The sequence below is a fragment of the Camelus dromedarius genome, chromosome 27 (genome assembly GCF_036321535.1).
Source record: "Camelus dromedarius isolate mCamDro1 chromosome 27, mCamDro1.pat, whole genome shotgun sequence".
NCBI classification, from domain to species: Eukaryota; Metazoa; Chordata; class Mammalia; order Artiodactyla; family Camelidae; genus Camelus; species Camelus dromedarius.
Window position 1 is genome coordinate 26,259,045 of NC_087462.1, and position 23,917 is coordinate 26,282,961.

The window sequence follows — 23,917 nt, forward strand, 5'->3', positions numbered from 1 at the left end:
AGTTCCTCACATACATACTACATGCTTAATTCTGGGAAGCAGTGTGTCAATATTAGAGAAAGAGCAGAAGAAGGATAGAGCCCCTTCCTGAACTACTACAATCTAGTAGAGGCCTTGAAACAGAGCCAACTCCCGGGGGCGGGAATTACAGCGCACTGGTAGAGCACATGCTTAGCATGCACGGGGTCCTGGGTTCAATCCCCAGTACCTCCGTGAAATAAATAAAGACTGTTCTAACATGCTTAAAAACAGAGCTAACTACTAAAGTAAAGGCAAGTTGTGTCAAGAGGAATAAAAGTGCTAAAATCACTTCTGTAGGAGTCAAAGACGAGGAAAAGTCATATCTCGTTGGGATGACTGGGTTAGCACGGAGTTAGAAAAAACTTCAGAGAAAATGTGGTGTTTCTCAAGAACTTGGGGATATGGTAGAACTCGGCCAGGGAGAGAATGTGATCCAGGCAGATCAAACAGTCCTGCCTGAGGCGCTGAAGTGATAAGGTACAGGGCGTGTTCGGGAAGCCATGGGAAGTCCACTGATGAGCCCTAAGGAGGGTAGGCACACTGGGCTACAAACAGTGGCAACATAGTGTCCCGAGCCTTGGACACCAAAGAGGTGCGACTGTGCTTTGTTTAGTGAGTTTGAAGAGCAACTGAAAGGTTTGTGGGTTTTGTTATTTTAGGTTTGTTTCCTGACTCTACAAGTATATGAATTCATTTAAATAAATGTGGGTGATACCAAAAAATAGGCCGGAGAATCCCCCAGAAGCATATCATCCAGAGGTAGCTCTTCTAACAGTGGATGCTTTTTTTCTATACATTAAAAAAAGTAGTTAAAAGACTGTTCTGTATGTAGTTTTATGTGTTGCATTTTTATTGACATGATCTTATCTCCGCATATTATGAAGTAAACAACGTTTTCCATTACCACTTAATATTCAGTTCTTAACTCGTGCTTCTTTGTGTTAGTTTACATTTGATTGCTAGTGAGAGTCAGCTTCTTTTCATATGTTTACTTCCATTTGTAGTTAATTTTTTTTCATTAGTATGGCTTTTAAAATTGGCTTGGGCTTTTTTTGTTTATATCACTTGGGTATTTTTCATTTTTTGAATTTCACTCTTTTGTGGTTTCTTCCATTGCCATTAAGTTAAATAATTTTCTCTCATCCAATAACTGTTTCTAATCATTTAATTTTTGTTTTGTCTTGGCTTCTTTTCTTGATTTTGAAGTATCTTTTATGTACAGAATGTATAAAACATGAATAAAATAAACAGCCATGTGCTCACCACTCAGCCAAAGAAATAGGACTTTCTGGGTATCCCTGCCATTCACGGGCAGCCGCTTGTCCTGCGGTTGCTGTTACTCATTGTTGCTTTTCATGAGCTTCATCACCTATGACAGCTTCCTCACAAGTACTTTATTAAATTTACTGTTTTTGAACTTGAAATAAAAGCTGAATAGATTTTTCCATGCCTTGCTTCTCTTACTCAAGTGTCGTTGATGTTGTCAAATATAACCATAATCGATTCCATTTTATAGCTGTGTTGTATGTAGTTCAGGGAATGAAAATACCAGTTGGTGGATTTGGGGTCCCTTCTAGATTTTGCGATTAGGTACAGTGCTGCTATAAACATTCTTCTACATGTCTGGTGCCTAGACTTTCTCTAGGGCAGTGGTTCTCCAAGTTGGTGTAGGAACTATATAGTTCCTTGAGAGCATTTCAAGAATCTTGAAAGGTCAAAACTGTTCATATAACTCTTTTCCTTTTTCACTGTCATTCTCTCACAAGCATACAGTAGTGTTTTCCAGAGGTTACGTGGCATGTGATGATGTCATCGTTGCTCTGACAGCTGATGGAACGTGTGCTTGTGTGTCCTTATGTTTAAAAATTTTCTCGGTTTTAATACCTAATAACTAACTACTGGTAAATATAACTCATATAAACTCATTAGAGTCCTCAGTTATTTTTAAGAATGTAAAAGGGGTCCCAAGACCAAGGAGTTGGAGAACTACTCTGGTTTGCAGCCACCACTGAAATGGGTGGGTCATAGAATAGGCACCTACTCTGCTGTACTAGGTGATGCTGAACTAGCTCCCGAAGTGATTGCACCCATTTTTATTTTAACCAGTTTCTGAGTGTCTTTGTTTTTCCACACCCTAAAGTCGGGCATTGTTTTTTTTTTTTTTTTTAATTTTTGCCCATCTGATGGGGGTGATGTGATATCTCATTGAGGTTTTAATTTGCATTTGAGTACCAGTGAGATTGAGCATTTCTTCATATCATTATGGGTCATCTGGTTTCCACTTATGCAGATCACTTCCTCAGGCTCTTCTTGGCCCTTTGTTCCTCCATATAAATTACAGAACCAGTTTATCATGTTTTTGCAAAAAAAAAAAAAAAAGCCTCGTAGGGATTTTGAGTGGAAACGTATTAAATCAGAAGATCAGTTTTGGGATACTTGACATTATCATGGTTAAGTCTTGCTATCTAAGAACCTGGTATACCTATCTGCTGAGCTCTTCCTTATGGAAAGATTTGTAATCTTCTCCATAAAGTTAACCCACTTTTGTTAAATTTATTTCCAGACACTTGATAGGTTTTCTCTTTTGTGGTGGTTTAAACAGTATCTCTTCAGAATTTATTTTCTAAATGATTGTTGCTAGTTAACAGAAAGGACATTTGACTTTTTTGCATTAATATTGGACTCAGAAACCTTACTAACTGTTCTTAATTGTGATAATTTGTCTCTAGATTAGTTTGGGATTTCTATGTAGACAGTATCACCTGAAATAATGATAATTTTCTAACATGCCGATGTTTACAATTTGAAATGCTTTTACTTTACACTAGCTGGAACCTTTAGAACACTGTTAAATTGAAGCAGTAACAAAAGCCTACTTGTCTTATTCCTGATCTTAGAAAGACAGCCCCAAACACGATCTCTGTAGATATTCTTTATCACGATGAAGACATTTCCTTCTATTCCTGATTTGGTAGTTTTGGTTTTTGTTTTGTTTGTTGTTTTGTTCCCATCACAATTGAGGATTGAATTTTGCTAAATGCATTTTCTTCATTTGTTGAACATATTGTATCTGTTATGTTCGCTTGGTGTTTCTCTTTTAATCTGTTAATATAGCAGATTATGTTTATCAGGTTTTTAAGATTCCTTTTTATAGCTGTGTTGTAGTTCATGGAATGAAAACACTAATTGGTGGAATTGGGGTTCTTTCTAGATTTTGCTATTATGCTCTTATGTATGTTGCTGCAGTCAGCTGGTATTTTGTTTAGAAGTTTTGCATCTATATTCACAAATTGGCCTATAATTTTCCTTTCTTACACTTTTCTTGTTTGACTTTGACATCAAAATTATACAGCCTTCATAAAATACGTGGGGAGTGTTTCCTCTTTTCTGATCCTTGAAAGATAGTGTTTTTGTGCAGCAATACTGACATTCACCCCATATTCACCCCTCCAATTTATTATTGTTGTTTTATATCTTAGTGTTTGTTTACATACCATATATTTACTAGCATCTTTATTTATCTTTCCTTACTGAGTTTCAGATCTTGTATCTAGGACCATTATTGTTTCATCTTAAGTATAACCTTTAGATTTTCCCTTGGTGGGGTCCTCTTAATTTTGAAAATGTGTTTTTTTTTAATTAAGCAATTAACCTTGAGGAATGCCTTCATTTTATTAGGCTGAGGGAGACAAAGTGGTTAGAGAAGTCAGAGAACCAGGCATGTTAGTATCATGGATGATCTCAGAGAGGAGAATTTCAATGGCAGGAAGATTGGCAGTGAGCCAAAGGAACCTGTAGGTAAAGGGTACTTAAAATAGGGATGGTTCTTATCAACTGCCCTCTCTGAAAAGGAAGGGTGGAAAGAAAATGGCATTCAAAGTGTCACTTCACTCCTGGATATTTTACATAAACTCTCTAGATTAGGGACCACCTAAGGGATCAAAATAAAGCTCAGGCTTTATTCTTTGCATCTGCAATACCTAGCTCTCTTTGGAGCTAACATGTGGTGGGTGGTCATAAATTAGTCCTCGTAACTAGTGAGTACTACCCCCAAGAGAGGAAGCCTTTAGAAGACTGACAGATAGATAAACACTTGGATTTTCTTAAATTCTGCTCCAGCATTCTCAAGGTCATCCTTTTAAAGCTGTCATGATCAGAATAGGAGGAAAAGATCTTAAGAGTTTATCAGTTTTTGTCCTTATCACATATCTAAAAATATCAAGCTTCTGATATAGAGAATATAATGTGATATCATAACTTTACATGGATAGAATATATATTTGTGCTTTTGGAACTTTTGCAGACATTCACCACATATTAAATCATAAAGGAATTCTCGGAAATTCCAAAGCAACTAAATCGTACAGACCATGTTCTCACCCCATTTTAAGCAACTACATAAGAAGTCACAATAAAAAGGTACTCAAAAACAAATCAACTGTTAGGAAAGCAAAATAACACCTCTAAATAATCCATGGGTTAACAACTTCCCGGCAGAGGGTGTGTGTAATTTTCCCTTCTGCTTAATAATCCGTAGGTTAAAGAGGATTTCACAATGGAAATTAAAAATTACTTAAAGCTAAGCAAGAGAGTATCTGTGGTTTTATATTCATTTGTTAAAAAACGAGGCCCAAATAAAAATCAGCTAAAGATTCAATTCAAGGGGCTACAAAATGAACATGAGTAAATACATAGAAAGTAGAAGGAAATAAGAGCAGGTATTCATGATTTATGGGGAAAAGATAGTAGATGCAATAAACCTAAGCTGGCTCTTTGAAAGGACTTGTGAAACAGACAAACCTAGAATGACTAATTAAGAAGAAAGGGAGAAAGCAAAGACATACACTAGGAACAGAAAGCAGGTATAATTATTGATGTGGGAGAGATTTTAAAAAATCATAAAAAAAATACAATAATCAGCTTTATCACAGAAAATTTAGAAAACTTAGATGAAATGGAAAACTTTCTGGAGAAAAGGAAAATCATCCAATATTGTCTCAATGAGAAGTATAAAACCTAAGTGGATCAATGACTGTTAAGGAAATTGAACTGGTAGTGACAGATGTCTCCCACTCTCTCCACCATCGCAAAGGCGAACACGTACACTTAAGGCCCAAGCACTTTTGTGAGTCCCAGGCGTGGAAAGATAACTCGTAGTCAGAAAATGTAGAAGAGGAATTTACCACGTTAACAAAATGCTTCTCAGTGAAATTTTCGAATGGGTACAGTTCAACAATCGTAACTACATAAAACAGTGAAGATTGAGAAGCGTCCTGTCCCTTGTGCCTCTTCACTCTCTTCTCTTTCCTCTTTAGCCATATTTGCTTTCTGTTTCTTTTTTCTTGTTTGTTTAAGCAAATACAAACATATATGCACTAGCAAAATTAAATGAGGGAAATGTTTATTTTAATAAAGACAGACCACACTGGCTATAATTCAACTTCATGAAAAGCAAACAAAACTTCCAGCAAACAAGGTAAACTGTAACTCTCAAGTGTTCCTTTTAAAAACCTACGGGAAATGTCATGTTTAATTGTGAAACTTCAAAATAATTCCCAGAAAATCAGGAAAAAGCCAGTGATCCCCACTATTATTTCTATAATTCTACAGGCTATAAAATAACCTAGTTATCAATATGGCAAGGAAAATAAGAGCTATAAGGTTTGCCAGTCTTGCCATTATTGGCTTGTGATAGCCATAAAAAAATCTCTAAACTGCCTAATAATCTAATAGAAGAAACATATAACTTTTTTTCCTTTAGAGAGAAAATTTTAAAATGATATTAAAGAACATTGAAAGAAGACCTGAATAGATCAGTGGAGAGAGAAACCATCTAAAGTAGAAAATCTCTTTCAGTATCCAGCGTATGAATCCAGCCCTTGAAGGACAGCAGCTGAAGCAGGAAGCACCTCCCCTCTCTGCAGCATGCCAGAGCTCAGCAAAGTCCTGTTGTTGATATTTTTTTAATAACTCTTAAGCTAAGAATCGTTTTTGTATTTTTAAACGGTTGCTAAAAAAAAAAGAAAGAAGAATCAGCAATGGAGGCCATATGTGGCCTTCAAAATCTAAGATATTTAGCTCTTTACAGCCTGGCCTTTTATGGAACAATTTTGCCCACCCCTGTAAAAGACCAGTAGTTACCACAGTGCGGTGTCTGGACAGCAGCAGCAGCTTCCTGCAGGAGCTTGCTACAAGTGCAGATTCTCAGCTCTGTGGCCAACCAGCAGGAGAATAATAAGGGACTTTTTTGTTATTTCGGTCTGATCACTCCCAGTGTTGACATTCACATGGTCCCTCCAAAACAGATGCTCTTCCAAGGCCCCATAAGGACGTTAAGTGGACTAATGCTCAGAGTCCTAGAGAAATAAGAGATCCTAAGGGGTTTTGAACTACCATTATGTTTGACAGTTGTATATTTGCTGCTTTTGAACATTATGGCACAATCTACCCTGAATCTCCGCTTTCCTGAAGCTGGTGAGAGCCTGAGAGGCAGGTGATCTTCTGTGATGGGATGAAGCTATTGGCCTGTAGCTGCAATTCTCAAAACTATCAGAACACCAGGAGGGCTTGTTAAAACAGGCATCACTGGGCTCCCCCCTCCCCGCCCCCGGAGTATCTACTCATGGGTGGGATCTGAGAATCTGTGTACATGAGAGACAGAGATGAAGAACTGAGAGGAGTCATCTTTACCCTGGAACACTTAGTCCTGTCTGATCCAGAGGTGACTCACCATTGCCACTTATGTAGTTCTTTCTCTGCAAAATTATGAACTTTACAGTTTGGTGGTGAAACACTGTATAAATATAAGACTAATTTACAGAACAAAATTCGTATAAGAAGAAATAAACAGCAGAGACAATGAACTATAGGTGTGCTGACAGTTCATTACGGTTTCTTAAGAAAGGAACGGCCAGAAATGAGCTTTGAGCTATTTTGAACAAATGCAAGGAGGAGGCTAAAAGTCACCACTTGAGATTAGTGTTGGTTTGTGATGGGGTTTTCGCTGGCCCTCAGCAAGAGGAAAGTACTAAGGACAAGGTGTTGTGAGAGTAGATGCATATGTATCTGTGTATAAGGCTGATCTCTTCCTCATCTGTGCGCTTTAATCATCAAGAGGTAAAGTCTTTGAAAGTGATGTGTCCTTGGGGGGCGGGGGAGGGGAGGGTGCGTGCACACCTGTGTGTTTTGGTATCGTCAGATACCTTTTGCGTGTACGCCTTTAGCTTCTTCCTGTAGCATCTGGACTTCCCAAAGGACTGGTTTTCAAAAAACTCCCTTACACTTGAGGGTCCTGTGGAGGTGAAAACATTTTCCTTCTACCCTTCTAGGTCCTTTGACTGGTCTAATAATTAAATTGATATAAGGCAGATGTGTTGTGTGTTACAGTGGGTGGCCAGTCGGTGGCATGGTGACGTGGGTTGGTAAAAGAATTTACCAGAGATTAAGTATAAGAATAGAAAGGAGTTTATTAGGGGGCGGTGTCATAGACAACAGCGGGCCACACAGACGTGGGGTGCCTGTGTGAGCCCCAAGGGCTGGATGTCGGGGTCTTTTATAAGGTCGGGTCACAAGGTGCCTGATGGGCTTGTGAGCAAGTCTGGTTGGTTGTAGGTGAGGAAAGAGGTTTAGGTCTGTGAAGGGCGGTGGGGTCTATGACTCTGATAAGGTGGGCATTACCTGGGGCTATTTGTTAGGGGAAATACGCTCTGCGAAGAATGTCAGACATCTGAGAGCCCAGGAACGGGGGTCGTTGCACTCTGAAGGACGTCAGTGGGCCCAACAAGATGCACAGAAGAAAAACAGAAGTTTAATAACATGTATACCTCCTGTATACATGCAAAAGAGCCAGGAAAACGGAATGACTCTCCAAGGTGGTTCAAGCCACCACCTTCAATCCCATCTTCAGCTAAAGACCAGAAGATGTTGGGGTGGAGAGTCAAGTTATTAGAGGTGACCAGGAAAAGCTCAGTAAACAAAGGTATGGTGCAGACCACCTTCTCCACTGATAAGTTTCTAAAAATACAGCAGCATTCTCCTCTTCCTGTTGCAAAGAGGGAGGCACCCTTACAAATGGAGGCTTCCCTTGTAAATATAAATGTTTCTCATAAAAGGGTAACTTCTACTCAGTTTTCAGAGCTTTCCCTGTATCTGCTGTTTCTTAAAAAGAATCAGACTAAAATAATCACTATGCCAAACAGGCAGGTTTGAGTGGTGTATTTTACCCCGCCCCCACTTCAGTTGCCTGGGGGCTATGTTTGAAAGCAGCGAATTGTGTTGTCATAAGCGGTCATTATTGCACTTGGCCTAGTGGTCCCAGGCCAGGTTTTCCTTCCCTTGGCTGCTCAGTTCACTCTCTGTGACTCCTCTCCCTCTCCCCGCCTCAGCCCTCTTCTCTATCCTCTTCTGCCCCTGCCTTCCTCCTGCCTCCCCCCACTCCTACCTGACCTCCTCCCCAGTCCTCTCTTCCTCTGTCTTTTCTAGCTCTCTCCTTCCATTTCTATCTGTCTAGGGGTAAGTGTTTAACAATGGGAATCTCATCTGTAAGTACATGTTCTATTAATAACAATAGTTAATCATTTTAATATAAATGGAGAGTTCTAATTTCAAAGATCTGCTTCCTTAAAAGCTGTCAAGAGCAATCAGCTTTAGTTTCTTGGTAGTGGGCGCTGTGTCATTGATGGGGTCGCTGGTGGTGACACCGGTAGTGGTAGTAATCATGACAACAGTGATGTTCTATTCTTCTTCTGGCTAATATTTACGGAGTTTTCACCACTTGCCACATACTGTTCTGGAGAAGTGGTTCTCAGAGTTTAGTCTGCGGATGCTCAGAGATGCCTGGGACTTCAGGAGCCCGTGAGGTCAGAGCTGTTTCCACAGTGATACTGAGAAGCTTTTCCCTTTTTCATTTGCACTGATGACTTGGAAGCCATGGTGGGCCAACCTCCTGCCTCCTCAGCCCGAATAAAGGCAAGTGCGCATTGTCGTCTTCCTTGTCAGCACCCTCAGTGAAATTTTTTTAAGCTAGTTTTATTTTAGAAAGCCCTTGATGAAGCAGTAAATTTTATTAAATCTTGACCCTTGAGAGTAAATGTCCTTTTAACATTCTGAGTAACAAATCAGGAAGTACACATTAAATACTTCCACATATTTGAGTAGCCAGCTAAATTGCTCACATTTTTCATGGACTACCATTTTTATTTGAAAGAACAGCTGTTAAGTAAACTATGGTTATTCAGACTTGGGTATTTGGCAGAAATTTTCTTGAAAATGAAGTCAGTAATTTGAAGGAAAACACCATATTGGTCCAGTGGAGAGGGCTGTCCAGTGGCCAGACGGGATGGTGTTCCGTTGGGGCAGATGCTCCCAGGGGCGTTCTTGCTGCTAAACAGTGTGTAAATTCTTTACTTCCAACTTGTGTTTATAAGTTACAATTAAAGAAAAGTTGTGCTTTGAATACTGATGAATTTTCAAATAGCAGGGCTAAAAAAACCATTTTGCAAGGTTTACCTACAACAGAACCACTTGTTGTATAGATTAGAAAAATAGAGCCCAGATACTGAAAGTCATATCCAAGGTAGCACTCCACAGATGCATGACTTATGGCCTTATCTTGTATTTTATCATGCTTTAAACTTTCAAGTACTTTCATACATACATTTTTATCTGATCCTCACACAACCCTGTGAGCATCTAAAAAACAGTTGAAAGATAAGGAAATTGGGACCCAAAGAAGATAATTCTGTGAATGTACTTTATACTTCCCTACCCTTTCAGCTGTTATCTCTGAGGGCCTGAAGTAAGTCAGAGCAAATGGAGAGAAGACAGAATCTATAAAACTTGGCAACTAAGTAGATGCACAAAAAATGGAGATGAAGGAGCCAGGGAGTTTTCTGAAGTTTCTTCCTTGGGGCCGTGGGAGAGTACTGACTAACCAAGAAAATAAAAATAGAGAAGAAATAGATTTCATCAACAAATGTTTCCTAAATGCCTTTTAATTGGCACTACTATAATCTGTTTTGGGGGGTTCTTAGGATATATAGCTGTGCTGTTATGATCTCTAAATGGAAAGATACAGCATTCATGCCCATAACTCTGAGTCAAGGGGAAATGTATTAAGTGCCTTAAGAAAGGTGTCGTTCAGGTCCTGTGGCTCTTCACAGGAGGGAAAGACTTACTTCTGGGAACAGGAAGTAAGAGGAAGCATTTGGAAGGACTCTTGCAGAGTGGGAGAATTCAGATGTGCAGGTGGTTGTGAGGAGACAAGGAAAGTTCAGTTACAGAAAAATAGAGTGGGGTGTGGAAGGAGGAATGTCAGGTATATAGAGGTTGATGAGAACACAGCATGTGTGTAGATGGAGAATGAGAAGTTATTATTGGCAACAGTTATTCCAATAAACTATGGGAAATGCTGCACACATAGTTTTCCATTTTGTATTTCATTTCACATTCATTTTTTAAAAAGATGCTTGCCAAACACATGTCTTTTTAACTATAACTTAGTTCTTTCTTTAAACATAAAATTTCATTTTTCATTGACTAGCGTAAGGATTTCAAGTTCAGATAACATAACTGATCTTCCTAGATGTTAGTTTATAGTTTGAGAGGGGGTTTGCAAAATATTATACTGTGGTCTTATTTTTTAAATCTATAGTGGCTTGTTTTAAAATAAAGCTGCAATTTTTAGATAACTTTATTCTTCTCACACTTAGAAATTCCATCAATCCTCTAAGTTGCATTTTCATCTGAACTGCATCCCTGTGTCTATCTGTCTTTAACTAGCTTAGCTTTCTCTTCCGGGTCTTTCTTCTCCACTGGTATGAGTGTTGGTTATCGTTCACTGCAGAATTTAGCTGACTTGGATATTTATTAGTTTTTGCCATAGAGAAGTCAGATAAATACGATCCATGTGATGTTGAAAGACTACAACAAGATGATAACTGGGTTGAAAGTTACTTACTTTGGAGGCATAATGTTGTAGATGAAACACTGAAGATGCTTGATGAGAGTTTTCAGTGGAGGAAGGAAATGTCTGTCAACAGTAAGCTGTTCACTTTCACCTTGACTGTGTACTATTTCCCCTGCATAAATGTTACTGTTCTACGTTTATCTAATAGTGTATTTGCAAATATTCTTGGCAATCATCATAAACACCAGAATATAATGTTTTATAAAGACCCAGTAACATTTTGAAAGGAGCATCTTATGAATAAGTTGTAAAAGTAGGATCATTCATAAGGAAACCAGATCACCAAGGAGCTGAATCACACTCAACATTCGTCACTCACAGCAGAGTCTCCTAATCTGTGCCTGTTTAGTTTGGTGCCATTAAAATAGCAAGACAGCATCCGCACTACTAGGCCTAGAGATAAGGAGATACTATTTGCCTGTTTTTCTCAGTTGTTGCCTGGTGCCTGTCTCTGTTCCCAGGGTTCCTTGTGCTACTAGGTGCTCTGTATGGAACTAATAGGTGAATGGGGGTCCCCAAAAGCAAGCTTACCTCCAAGGATGCCTATGGCAGCCTCCCCTTCTTGATTTCCAGGCCCAATTCTAGATTGAAATTTCCTCCCCAAAAAGTTTTAAATCTTGGAGGGGATTTTATAATAATCTTCCAAGTAAATGAAGAACTCTTCTCAGGAAAGGTTACCCGTTATCTCTGTCCTCCTGAAAACGTAACAGGAAGAAGCTGGCATAACTACTGGTTTTGACAAGATATGAAGGCTTTCCTGACCTTGAGGATTATAAACTCTGGAGTGACCGAGTCTAGAGACTTAATACAAAATAGCCAACAAATATATCCAGAAAAGATATTTCCCCCCCCCCCCCCAGTTGTCATACTTGGAGAAGGATTCTCTCCGAGGGAGAGTATTTAAAAAATAATTTGATTGGAAACATAAAAACTGTTGGTAATTTCAACAGTGAAGCATTTATTAATCAAACAAAGAAATGTAAACCTGATATTTCTCAGTCATTTAAGTACAGAATAAAGCTTTAAACTCAGTAATAGTTTTTCTTACATAGACTTGCTAGTTTCTAGTGGCAAACAGCAGCGATATGACAAAGAGGGGTGGGGAAAGATAAATCTTTGCGAGTCCTTGGGGAAGTGCTGCCTTGTGTTGGTTCTTGGCCGCATTAGTGAGTGGACCTCCTGCTAAAGGATCTAACGTTTTTCTTGAAGTATTTTCCACTTGCCCCAAGATTATAAAATACATTAAACTCTACTGGTTATCAAACCTTGTCGAAAAATATTTTACTAGAGAAGCTATCAGTTCTGAGGCTATAATGTGGATATTATACTGCCATGTTCTTTTGAAACTGTCCAGTAGTGATATTTATTAATTGCAAGTGATTATGTGAAATACAACCAGAACGTGAAAATGCTTCCACATAATAATGGCAGGCACTTAAAGGCAAATGGATTTTTTCCATTTCTTTCATCTATGTCTTCATGTAGTTTTTTTTTTTTCTACTTAGTAAGAAGCACCATGTTTTATTGCCAGAGGATTTTTTCCAGATATTTGAATAAGCGTCATCTTTTTTTTTCTTTTTAATATCAGAGCTACTATGTAACAGTAATCGTTACATTTTAAGTTTTCTTTTTAAAAGGCCTCTAAGTTATAATTACTCATTAATCTTACCGCTTTTTAGACCTGACGGAAGCCTCCATTCCCAGGTGGTTATTGGAAATTGGTGGCATTTATCTCCACGGTTATGACAAAGAAGGGAACAAGTTGTGTAAGTATATTTAATTGTACTGGCTTTTCAAGAGTGAGGTGTAGTCATCAGAACACCTTAGCCTTTGATTCAGAGTCCTTCAGGCCCAGCGGTGTCCCTCTGTTCAGCTGTCCCTCTCCACGCGCCCCGTTCTGCCTCGGCCGCCGTGGTCCGCCCACAGGCGCCGCAGCCGCTCCTGCCACTGCGCGCTTCTGTCGGGGCTTTCCCTCTGGAAGGAACATTTTTCTAGTGTTTTCTTTTTTGTTAAGCACTGTGTAGAGTACTTTTAGATTATTGCCAAATACTGTTTGTTCATCTGTATTTTCTTTTCCCCCTTACTTACTAAAGAGGAAAGCTTATTTTCTAAGTGAAGGAAAATAGTTGACCTTTCTGCTCCTCTACACTCTTTCTCATTTAAAAGAAGGGGGATGTTTTTAATCTGAGAAACAAAATTAATTGTAAATAAAGAAAAATGTCAAGGAAAAGGAATAATATAATACGTGTGTAAAATGGTATTATAGTGCCATAAATATTTTTCTTATTTTTATCTTATGTTCCGCTTAAAGTCTGGATCAGGGTGAAGTATCATATAAAAGACCGTAAGACCATACTGGACAAAAAGCAGCTTATTGCATTCTGGTTGGGACGTTATGCTAAGAGAGAAAATGGGAAACCTGTAACAGTGATGTTTGACCTATCAGAGACTGGAATAAATAGCATAGTAAGCATTTTTCATTAATTCTAAATCATCGTTTATCGCGGCGTCCTCCCTCTCTCCCGTCCTCCCTGCCACCCCCACCCCACCTCCCCAACCAAATATTGCTATAAAACCAAGCTAGCCAAGTCATGTTTGGGATTTATTTTTTTTCTGCTGCACTGTGAGTGAAGTCAGACATGGAATAGGATTTGCAAAGAATTAAATGTGCTTCAGTATTTGGCACTGAAACTGTAGATTTCCTAGAAACGTTCTTTGTCTGATAGGCAAGATATGGAAGGAAGATGTCGAGGCTGGCAGAGTAATGAGTAGATGTGGTAACAGTGAACTCTTGTATCAAAGCTCATATCCTATAGAGCACCCTCCCCGGGCCTGGCAGAGAGTAACGCACTCAGTAAATGTGGAGTAAAGTAACGTATGTTCTCCAGCGGACCACTGCTTGCAGGCCACGTTTGCCGTGGTGAGTAGTTCATTTGATTTTTTTGCATATACAGTGCTTGGTGATTTTGTTGGGGTTTTTCACTTGCTCTTTTGGATTTGTTTTCTGTCTGTCTGATTTGGTTAGCGTTGGAAACCAGTTTTCTTCAGGAGATTTTGCCAAGCTTAAAAAATAAATAAAACCTACCAGTCTTTAATTCGGGCCCTTGTGACCTTCGTGGTAACTACAAAGCTTTCAGCAGCGATGGGGATTTGTTGGTGCATTTGTTAGAGCTACTGTCTCTGACATTCAGACCGTGGCTAATTCTGGTAGCAGTCAGCTGCCCTTCAGGGACCTCCCTGGGGCACTGTTGAAATCTTTTTGAAAATCCACTTGGCAAAGTATGTTAATAACCTTGAAGTGTTCATATTTATATTCTTTGCTTGGTAACTAACTTCTGGAAATCTATTCTAAAGAAGGAAACTTGAGTACACAAAAAGCATTGTACATCAAAATGTTTTTTTCAGAGTGTCATTTAAAATGGTGAAAACTTAGAAAAAATGTAAATGTCAACATGGTGAAGTGGTGAATTATGGTGTATCTCATTAACGCAGTATGTGTACCTGTGTAGAATGATGTTTATAAAGAATTTGTAGTAGCACTGGAAAATACCTTTCTTAAAATGAAAAGGCGACAGGATTATGTCATAGAAATACCTAGGCCCCAAAAAGGGAAACCTTAGACATTAAAAAAACAAACAAAAAATAGGCTTGAGAGAACAAGATTTTTTAGGCAGTGGGACCACAAATTTTTTTTTCATCTTTCTATATATCAGAGTCATTTGCCCTAGATTATTTTTTCAATCTGGTTTCCATGTCACTGAGTTCTAGATTACATAGTAATCGTTTTATATCCAAAATCTACATCAAAATGCCTAGAGAAATAAATATTCCATGAAAGTAAATCATGATTCTGTTATCCTTTGTGTATGATAGTTTTCTGATTATTAATCCAGAATCATAAAAAGTGTTTTTTATTGACAAATATAGGGCCAAAGAATTTACTTGAGCTGTCTGATTATTTTTCAACCTACTTATATACTGTTTCATTGTCTTTAATTTATAAATAAGGTTTATTTTCATTATTGAGTTTAAATCATTAATGTTTTCAAATACCTAGAATTTTACTGAATTATTTTTATATATGGCCCTCATAATTCACAAAAGATTTAAGTTGGCCTTTAAAGCTGTATACAGAATTGCGTGGCAAAATTTTTTTTAATTATTTGTTAGAGTTGGGCCACTAATTTGGCTGTAAGCTTGCCTGAAGGGAATGGAATCATATAAAATTGCTCAAAGCCATTGTCTTAAGAAAAGTATATCCATTCCTGATACTTGAACTAGAAGAAAAATCTTTCATGAGTCTTCAAAAGGAAGACATTTTATAAGATAATGAATAGCATCCTTGAAAACATCCTCACAGAATGCAGAGCAGTGGGTTTCTTGAAACTGTTTTACATAGTACCCACTAATATATGTACACCAGTGGCATCCTGTCATATCGACTTGAATGAGCAGTAACTTGGGATTTTATAAACCAAGTTATTCAGTTAAAGATGAAAACAAGAATATTGGATGAAGACTTTTTAGGGAAAGTCTGGGGGCCACAGATCATATACCAGGTAACCAAATCTTCATATAACTAGTTATTTGGAGATATTTTGTTTGATTCTAACTTAACTACAAATTATTAAACTCTGTGCACAGTGATTAGTTATAAAGGTATTATTATATACTAGGATTTATCCCATAATAAATACCTTAGATCATTAAGGATGCTTACTTTCAGTTTACTGGAGTTAAAGATGCTACAACTCACATGCTAGGTATAACTTTATAGACTCTCATCTCTCGGACAACTCACCTTTTAGTAATTGATGGATTTAAGTTTTCCTGGTTGTATCTTCATCCTGCAGGCCTTATAACATGGCTGATCAGGATTAGTAAGTCAACCTGCAGCCAATGGAAACAGAATGAAATGATCCAGTGAATAGTAACTCTAATAATCTAATTTCCTGTTGCTGTCTTCAATGCAGTAGAACCAACAGATAGCTAGAAAGTCTCCCAGAAATTGGAGTCAGTGAACAACATTTGAATAGAAACTAAAAAATTCAAAATTTAATACCTGAGACCTTCCTACATAAGGAGGAAGGAAGCCAGAAGTGAAGTAGATACAGCAGATTAATATAATCAGATTAATAAAGTATATTTTATTGAAGCTATTATGAGGTGTAGCAATTAGGTTTAAAAAACAGACATAACAGAATTTATATACGTATGTTTTATAATTGCAAGTAGTCAGGTAATAAACTGTATACTTGTTATACTAATTCTTTAATTGCTCAACAGATTTTTAGAATTTCTCTTTGGGATTTGCTTTTCAGATCCATGTTGTAATGCCACATTACCTTAGCAGCCTGAAGTATCTAACTAGTTTGAGATAACATGAATGATGTTTAAGAATCTAATTTCTTTAACTCAGTTTTAGGACTGAATATTATAAGTAGCTTAATGATTTAAAACCTAATCCCTGGGGATATCGATATTTTATGAGCTTATTTTTTTTTAAGAATTTGATAATTGTCTCATTGGTATTTAATAATTTATCACCTTAAGAAATATGCAATTTAAAATTCTCTAATGTGGACAGTCTGAAAGATTTAAATGTATAATCTTTATTTTAGGACATGGACTTTGTACGCTTTATCATCAACTGCTTTAAGGTTTATTACCCTAAATACCTCTGTAAGTAACTTACTCCTTTATAAAAATGTAATATATTGAAACCATAGACAATGAGAATTGTGGAGCGTTACATTATTATGGATTTTAATACCTGAGACCTTGTTTTCTGGTGAAGAACTTAAATGTGTTCATAGAAGTTTAAGTATATATCCTAGTAGGTACAGGGGAAATTTTTCATAAATAATCATGGTCCTTTACAGTTAGTTTTAAAACCTTAAGTTATAATCTGTATATATGGCATCCTATAAAACACACACGTAGAGACATAAAAACATACATTTTTCCAAGATTATCTTGCTTTTTACTAATTTTTCAATTGACAGATTAAATTTACTATTTTTTAACATTTATTATATGGAACTTCTTACATGCCAGAAACAGATGAGAAATATTGGCAAGTATACTGTGTGATAAGCAATACTCATTCCATAAAGTATACTGTGTTTCTAATTGCTGTTTGCAAATTGTCACTAAGAAAACACTTGAGTAGTGTGCTGTATTTGAGTGTGACATTTGGAGTTTGTTTTTAATTATGACTCTTCTATTAATTACCTAAATGAAGAACTCCTAAGTTTTATGTATTCATTTTTGATGTATTGGACTTATATGATGGTTTCCCTCCAAGGAAATCAAGATGCCATCCCACATAAACAGTCATAGTTTTAAACCCAGGGGGCTGAAAGTAAAAAGAAGAGAGGCAACAGGGTTATCAACATATGGAAACTCAGAGGTCGGCCCGGGCACACCCCTGGCAGATACCACAATTAGGGTCTTTTAGGACTTATGATTCAGGTCACACTAAAGCATGAAATCCCTAGATCACTTTACTTTCACATGCTTTCACGTTAGTGTTAATATGAAGTGAGGAACAGACAAAAAGCATAATGAGTATCAAGGACCAGTGCCACTCCTAGCCCTGTGCTCTCATGTCTTCAGAAAGAGAGTATTCATAAATGTTTTTGGGTAGAGAGTGTCTGGTTTGGGGAACCTGTTCCTTCTAGATTCTTCCTGGATCTGGCATTTACCCTGATTCATTAAGCCTCGTTGAGCAGTGCCAGTCATTGGTCCATAGAGAATCATTACCCCGTATTATTAGCTCATTTCTCGTATGTACGAAATGAAAATAAAATACTCACTTATTTATTGAAACATCTAAAGGGGTTTATGAAGAGCCATTTATAATAGCATAATTATTATTATTACCTTATAAAACACATCTCAAATTCTTTTGAGAAAATTATTCATAAATTCATGAATCTATATGAAGATGAACACCATCATTCCGATTAACTAGAGATAATGTATATATACTTACCTACATAATGTTTTGCAGATGTTGAATTTTGTAGAATCCTAAATTGATTATGCTTCAAAATTTGTCATGAAATATAACTATTACTTCTTAAAATCTTGAGTCCAGATCTTTTTAGGCATATCTCAGATGAAGACTGAGGTATTAATCACCAGGGTACTTCTTTGCAGACACCTTGTTCTTTATATGTACTTTACTTGTCCTACAGTAATATAATCACTCTAGGAGGTTCTCTGTTCGGAGTAGAATAATACTATGTTTGGATTCATCTGGGTGAAGCTTGGTCCTGGACCTCTGGTGGGTAGGGCTGTGTCTAGAGGCCTTTGTGGCTCAGGAAGTCTGATGATGGGTGTGGCTGTGTTCCCACCCTGCATGTTGTTTGGTCTGAGGCTTCCCTACAGGCTGTTGGGTGGGGCTGGGTCTTGGTGCTAATGATCCAATTAAGATAATCAGCCTCCAGGAAAGTTCATGTAGATGAACACTCCTGGAATGTCCGCTACCAGCTTTTATGTCCCCTGAGTGAGCTCCAGCCGTCCCCCACGTTCCCAGGAGACCCTCCAAATCCAGCAGGCAGGTCTGGCCCAGGTTCCTATGAAATCACTGCCTCTGCCCTTGGACCTGGTGCATATGAGTTTCGGTGTATGCTTCTCAAGCGAATGGAGACTCCGTTTCCCCCAGTCCCCTGAGGTTCCCAGAGCCAAGCCCCTCTGGCCTTCAAAACCAGATACCCTGGGGTCTCCTCCTCTTCCCAATGCCGGGACCCGAGCTGGGGAGCCTGATGTGGGGCTTAGCGCTCTCACTCCTGTGGGAGGGCCTCTGCGACTTAACAAATCTTCAGCTTGTGAGTCACCCACCAGGGGGGCATGGGGCCCAATTACATCTTGAGCACACCCCTCCTACCATCCTGCTGTGGTTCCCTCTTTATGTTTCCAGTTGCAGAAGATCTTTTTTGCTAGGTTCCAGTCTTTTTTTGATGGTTGTTTAGCATTCAGTTGTGGTTTCGTTGTAGTCACAAGGAGAGGCGAGCTCGTGGTCCTACCACTCCACCATCTTCACTGGAACTCTCTGGATTCGAATTTGATATACAAATCCCCTTTGTGGTTTCTGATTTTTTATCACAGTTGTTAATATGGCTGCTTAATATCTTCATCTAAGCATGAAAATGATACTTCTGTATATTTTGAAATTATTGGCTTTCTGGGGCTCATAATATTAAGAAAAGCTGAAATAATTTTTGTTTCTTAAAACATAATGATTTATTTAAAATGGGGGGACAACTGCCAGAGCGGGCTTAACAATATAATCTCTAGGAAATTATAACTGAAAGCATAAATTAGACATTGAAATAATTTTAAAACGCAGTGGACTTTAGCACTATTACAACATGCAACATCCAACGTTTCCATTTACCCACGTAACTATTTTCTCTTGTACCTTTCTGCAAACAACAAGAGCAATAAATGAATAAAAGAACAGGCCATTTGCCAGCAGGCAGTAATAGTACATTATTCATCTCACACAAGCTGTCCCCCTAGGTAGGCCCCTCACCATTGTGAGAAGTTAGTTCTAGCACCACTTATACTTCATGGAATTAAAACTGAGTCCTCCAGCTGAGTTTTTAGTTAAATTTAGATCACCAGTTTTTTCTAGGCCAGGTGTAAGTGATACTACTATCATGGTACTAAGTCACAGTCAACGAATTGTTTTTTATCTTTCAGCAAAAATGGTGATCTTTGATATGCCTTGGATAATGAATGGTGAGTACATTACTTATACTTTCCTAACACAAAACATCTGATTCCTGTTTTTCTTTGCCAATTTAGCCATATTGCTATGGTTGTTTTAAAAAATGTTTGTATTGTACTGGATTTATATCAAGAACACAAAGTGGTTCAACATGAAAATCAACCAGTTATCCAACATATTAATAGACTAAAGGAAAAAAATGACATCTTATTAGGCACTAAAAGCTTTTGACAAAATCCACTACACTCTCATAATAAAAGGACCCAAGAAACTAGGAAGAGAAGGTGCAGAGAGTTGAAACAACAGCAATGTTAGGGGAACAACAGTAGTTCGCACAAGACTACCCTCACTTCTGACACCAACTGTAAGTTCAAGGGGTTTCCAAAACCATCCTTAGGTTTACTAGAATCACTCAACAGAACTCACTGGAAGCTGTTATACTCACAGTTACGGGTTATTACAGGGAAAGGATTCAGATTAAAATCAGCCAAGGGAAGAAAAACATGTGGCAGAATCCAGGGAAGTACCAAATGTGGAATGTGCTAACTGTCCTGCCATGAATATGTGACAGTACGCATGGAGTACTGCCAGCAGGGGAACCTCACCCAAACCTCAGTGTTCAGACTTTTCCTTGGGGCTTCATTGCATAGGCCTGAGTGGCTGATCATATGGTTGATCTCAGTCTGTAGTCTCTCCAGAGGTCTAAAGATACTGTGTGGCCCAAAGCCTCCACCCTGATCATATTGTTCCAGTGTGACTCAAGGCCCATAGGCAAACTAAGACACTCCAACAGGCATGAAGATTACCTCTGGAACCTGAGGGCAAAGGCCAGACCTTTCTTTGGTAAAGTGAATTCTTCGCAGATGAAAATTCCCTCAGCCCAATAAAGGTCATCTGTGTAAAACCAGCATCTTTGAAAACCCGTTCATACTTAGCAATGAAAGAATGACTGCCTCTAAGATCACGAGCAAGATATGGTTGTCGGCTCTTAATGCTTATATTGCCAGGCCACTTAGGCAAGAAAAAGAAATAAAAGGCATCCAGATTGAAAAAGAAGAAGTCATGCTATCAATATTTGCAGGTGACAGTCTTCTCTATTTAAAATTTTAAGGAATACCCATCTACATACACAAAAGCCTATTAGAACTAATAAACAAGTTCAGCAAGGTGGCAAGATACAAAGTCAATTCACAAAACCAATTGTATTTCTATATGCTAGCAAAAACAGCTCTATTTATAATAGCATCATAAAGAACAAAATACTTGGAAATAAAGTTAATAAAGGGAGTTCAAGATTCATACACTTTTCACTACAAATACCACTGAAGGAAATTCAGGACCTAGGTAAATAGATCTCTTGTCCATGGATTAGAAGACCTAATGTTGTTAAGATGACAATGCTTCATGAATTCATCCGTAGATTCAATGCAGCCCTTGTCAAAATTCCAACTGCCTTATTTTTTTTTTAACAGAAATTGACAAGCTTGTCCTTAAATTCATATGGAAGTGCAAGAGACCCAGAGTAGTAAAAATGATCTTGAATAAGAACAGTGAAATCGAAGGATTCACACTTCTTGATTTTAAAACTCACTATAAAGCTATAGTAAATAAGACAGCATGGTGTGGACATAAAAATAGATGTATAAATCAATGAAATAGAATCGAGGGTCCAGAAATAAACCCTAAGATTTATGATTAATGGATTTTTTGACAATGGTGCCAAGACATTTGAGTGGAGAAAGACTAGTCTTTTAATAAATGGTACTGGCACAACTGACTACCTACGTTCAAAAGAATGAAGTTGGACCTCTACCTCCTCTCATATACAAAAAGTAACTCAGAATGGGTGAGTTAAAATTGTAAAACTCTTAGGAAAAACCGTAGGAGTAAACCTTCATGACCTTGGAGTAGGCAGTGGTTTCTTCGATATAACACCAAAAAAGCACAAGCAACGAAAGAAAAATATAGATATATTGTACTTCATTAAAATTTAAAACACCATCAAGAGGGTGAAAAGATAACTCAGAATGGAAGAAAATATTTACAAGTCACATATCTGATAAGGATCTGGAATGTATAAATAAATTTTACAGTGCAACAATAAAATGACAAATGGCCCAATTAAAAAGGGCAAAAGAGTTTGATAGACATTTTTCCAAAGAAGATATGCAAATGGGTAATAAACACATAAAAAGATGCTCAACATCATTGGTCATTAGAGAAATACAAGTCTAAACCAAATGGAATACTACGTCACACCTACTGAGATGGCTGTAATCAAAAAGACAGACTAAAGTCACACGTGTTGACAAAAGTGTAGAGCAATTGGAACTCTCATACATTGCTGGTGAGAATATATAACGATGCAGCCAAGGTGGAAAAAGTTTGGCACTTCCTCAAAAAATTAAACATGGAGTTACCATAATTACCGTATGACCCAGCAATTCCATTCCTAGGTATATCCCCAGGATAACTGAAAGCATATGTCTACGCAAAGACTTGTACTCAAATGTTCATAGCAGCATTACTCATAATAGTGAAAAGTGGAAACAGTCTAAAGTTCATAAATTGATGAAAGGATAAGCAAATGTTGTATATCCATAAAATGGAAACTTATTCAGCCATAAAAAGGAATTAAATACTGATACATGCTGTGTTATAGATGAGCCTTAAAAACGTGCTTAGTGAACAAAGCCAGTAGGAAAAAAGAACACATATTATATGATTCCATTTATATAAAATGGCTAAAATGGGCATATCCACAAAGACAGAAGCTAGATTAGTGGTTGCCAGGGAATGGGAGAAGGGAGGATAAGGAGGGATTGCCAATGGGAGCAGATTTCTTTTTGGTGTGATGAAAATGTTCTAAAGTTAGATAGTGGTGATAGGTTACACAATTCTGTGAATATACTAAATAAAAACCATTGGTGTATACACTTTAAAAGGGTGAATTTTATGGTATGTAAATTTTATCTCAATAAAGCTGTTACAAAAAATCACATTTAGCACTTCAGTTAATTCAAAGTAGTATAGCTTCAAACACGTCAACTCAGACTTTCTAAATTGAAACTAATGAAAATGTAAATGTTATGTAAAAAAATGTTAAGCCAAATTAGCCAAAGTAGAAATGCAATTTTCTGAACTACTGTTTAACGTTTATCATGCTGTTTTATTTCCTGATTTTTTTTTATTGACACTTTTGCAAATTTAATGCAGGGATTTCTTTTAATTTCCTTAAAATGTGCTTAGAATGTCATGATGGAAATGAGGTTTAAAAAATTAAGTAGAAATCATAATGGCATGGCAGAACAAGATTGTAATTACTAAAGTGCTATGTTAGATAATTCTTGCACATTCCGTAAGTTCCTCACAGTTCTAAGCTGCAGGGTTTGAGAGAAAGGCACAGGAGTTTAGGGTTAGGAGGAAAGTCCATTTGTGGCCTTATTATTATTGTTATTATTGTTTTGATTCGTCGTATAAATGATGTCATATGGCATGTTTCTTTCCCTTTCTGGCCCACTTCACTTAGAATGATAATCTTCAGGTCCATCCCTATTGCTGCAAGTGACACTATTTTATTCTTGTTTTATGGCTGAGTGCTGTTCCACTGTATATGTGTACCACATCTTCTTTATCTCGGCATCTGTTGATGGACGGTTGGGTTGTTTCCATGTCTTGGCTGTGGTAAATAGTGCTGCTGTGAACACTGGGGTGTATGTGTCTTTTTGAATTTTCTATTTCTCCGGATATGTTCCCGGGAGTGGGATTGCTGGATCACGTGGTAGGTTTATGTTCATGTTTTTGAGGAACCTCCATCGTGGCTGCACCCATCTACCCTCCCACCCACACTGCTGGAGGGTTCCCTTTTCTCCACACCCCCTTCAGCATCTGTCACTTGTAAACTTCTCAGTGATTGCCATCCTGGCTGGTGTAAGGTGATATCGCCTTGTAGTTTTGATCTGCATTTCTCCGACAATGAGCGGTGCTGAGCATTTTTCTCATGGGCACTATTGGCCATTTGAATGTCTGGTGTGGAGAATTGTTTGCCTAGGTGTTCTGCCCGTTTTTGGATTGGGTTGCTTGTTTCTTTGATACTAGGGTGTATGAGCTGTTTGTGTGTTTTGGAAATGTGTCTCCGGTCAGTCACATCATTTGCAAAGGTTTTCTCCCATTCTGTAGGTTGTCTTGTT

General features: G+C 37.8%; 1 protein-coding gene across 4 annotated transcripts in view; it reads left to right on the plus strand.

The window, feature by feature from the left end:
* Positions 1-23,917, plus strand: part of LOC116150809 (uncharacterized) — a 104,920-nt gene that overhangs the window by 3,263 nt on the left and 77,740 nt on the right. For all 4 annotated transcript variants that reach the window (XR_010378142.1, XR_010378143.1, XM_064480211.1 and 1 more), the window contains exons 3-7: positions 10,892-11,059; positions 12,667-12,753; positions 13,299-13,453; positions 16,609-16,669; positions 19,700-19,738. Coding sequence is in view for 2 of the 4 variants with exons in the window: in XM_064480211.1 (XP_064336281.1) it covers positions 10,892-11,059; positions 12,667-12,753; positions 13,299-13,453; positions 16,609-16,669; positions 19,700-19,738 (510 nt within the window). In the remaining 2 variants the exon portion in view is untranslated. The remainder of the gene's footprint in view (positions 1-10,891; positions 11,060-12,666; positions 12,754-13,298; positions 13,454-16,608; positions 16,670-19,699; positions 19,739-23,917) is intronic.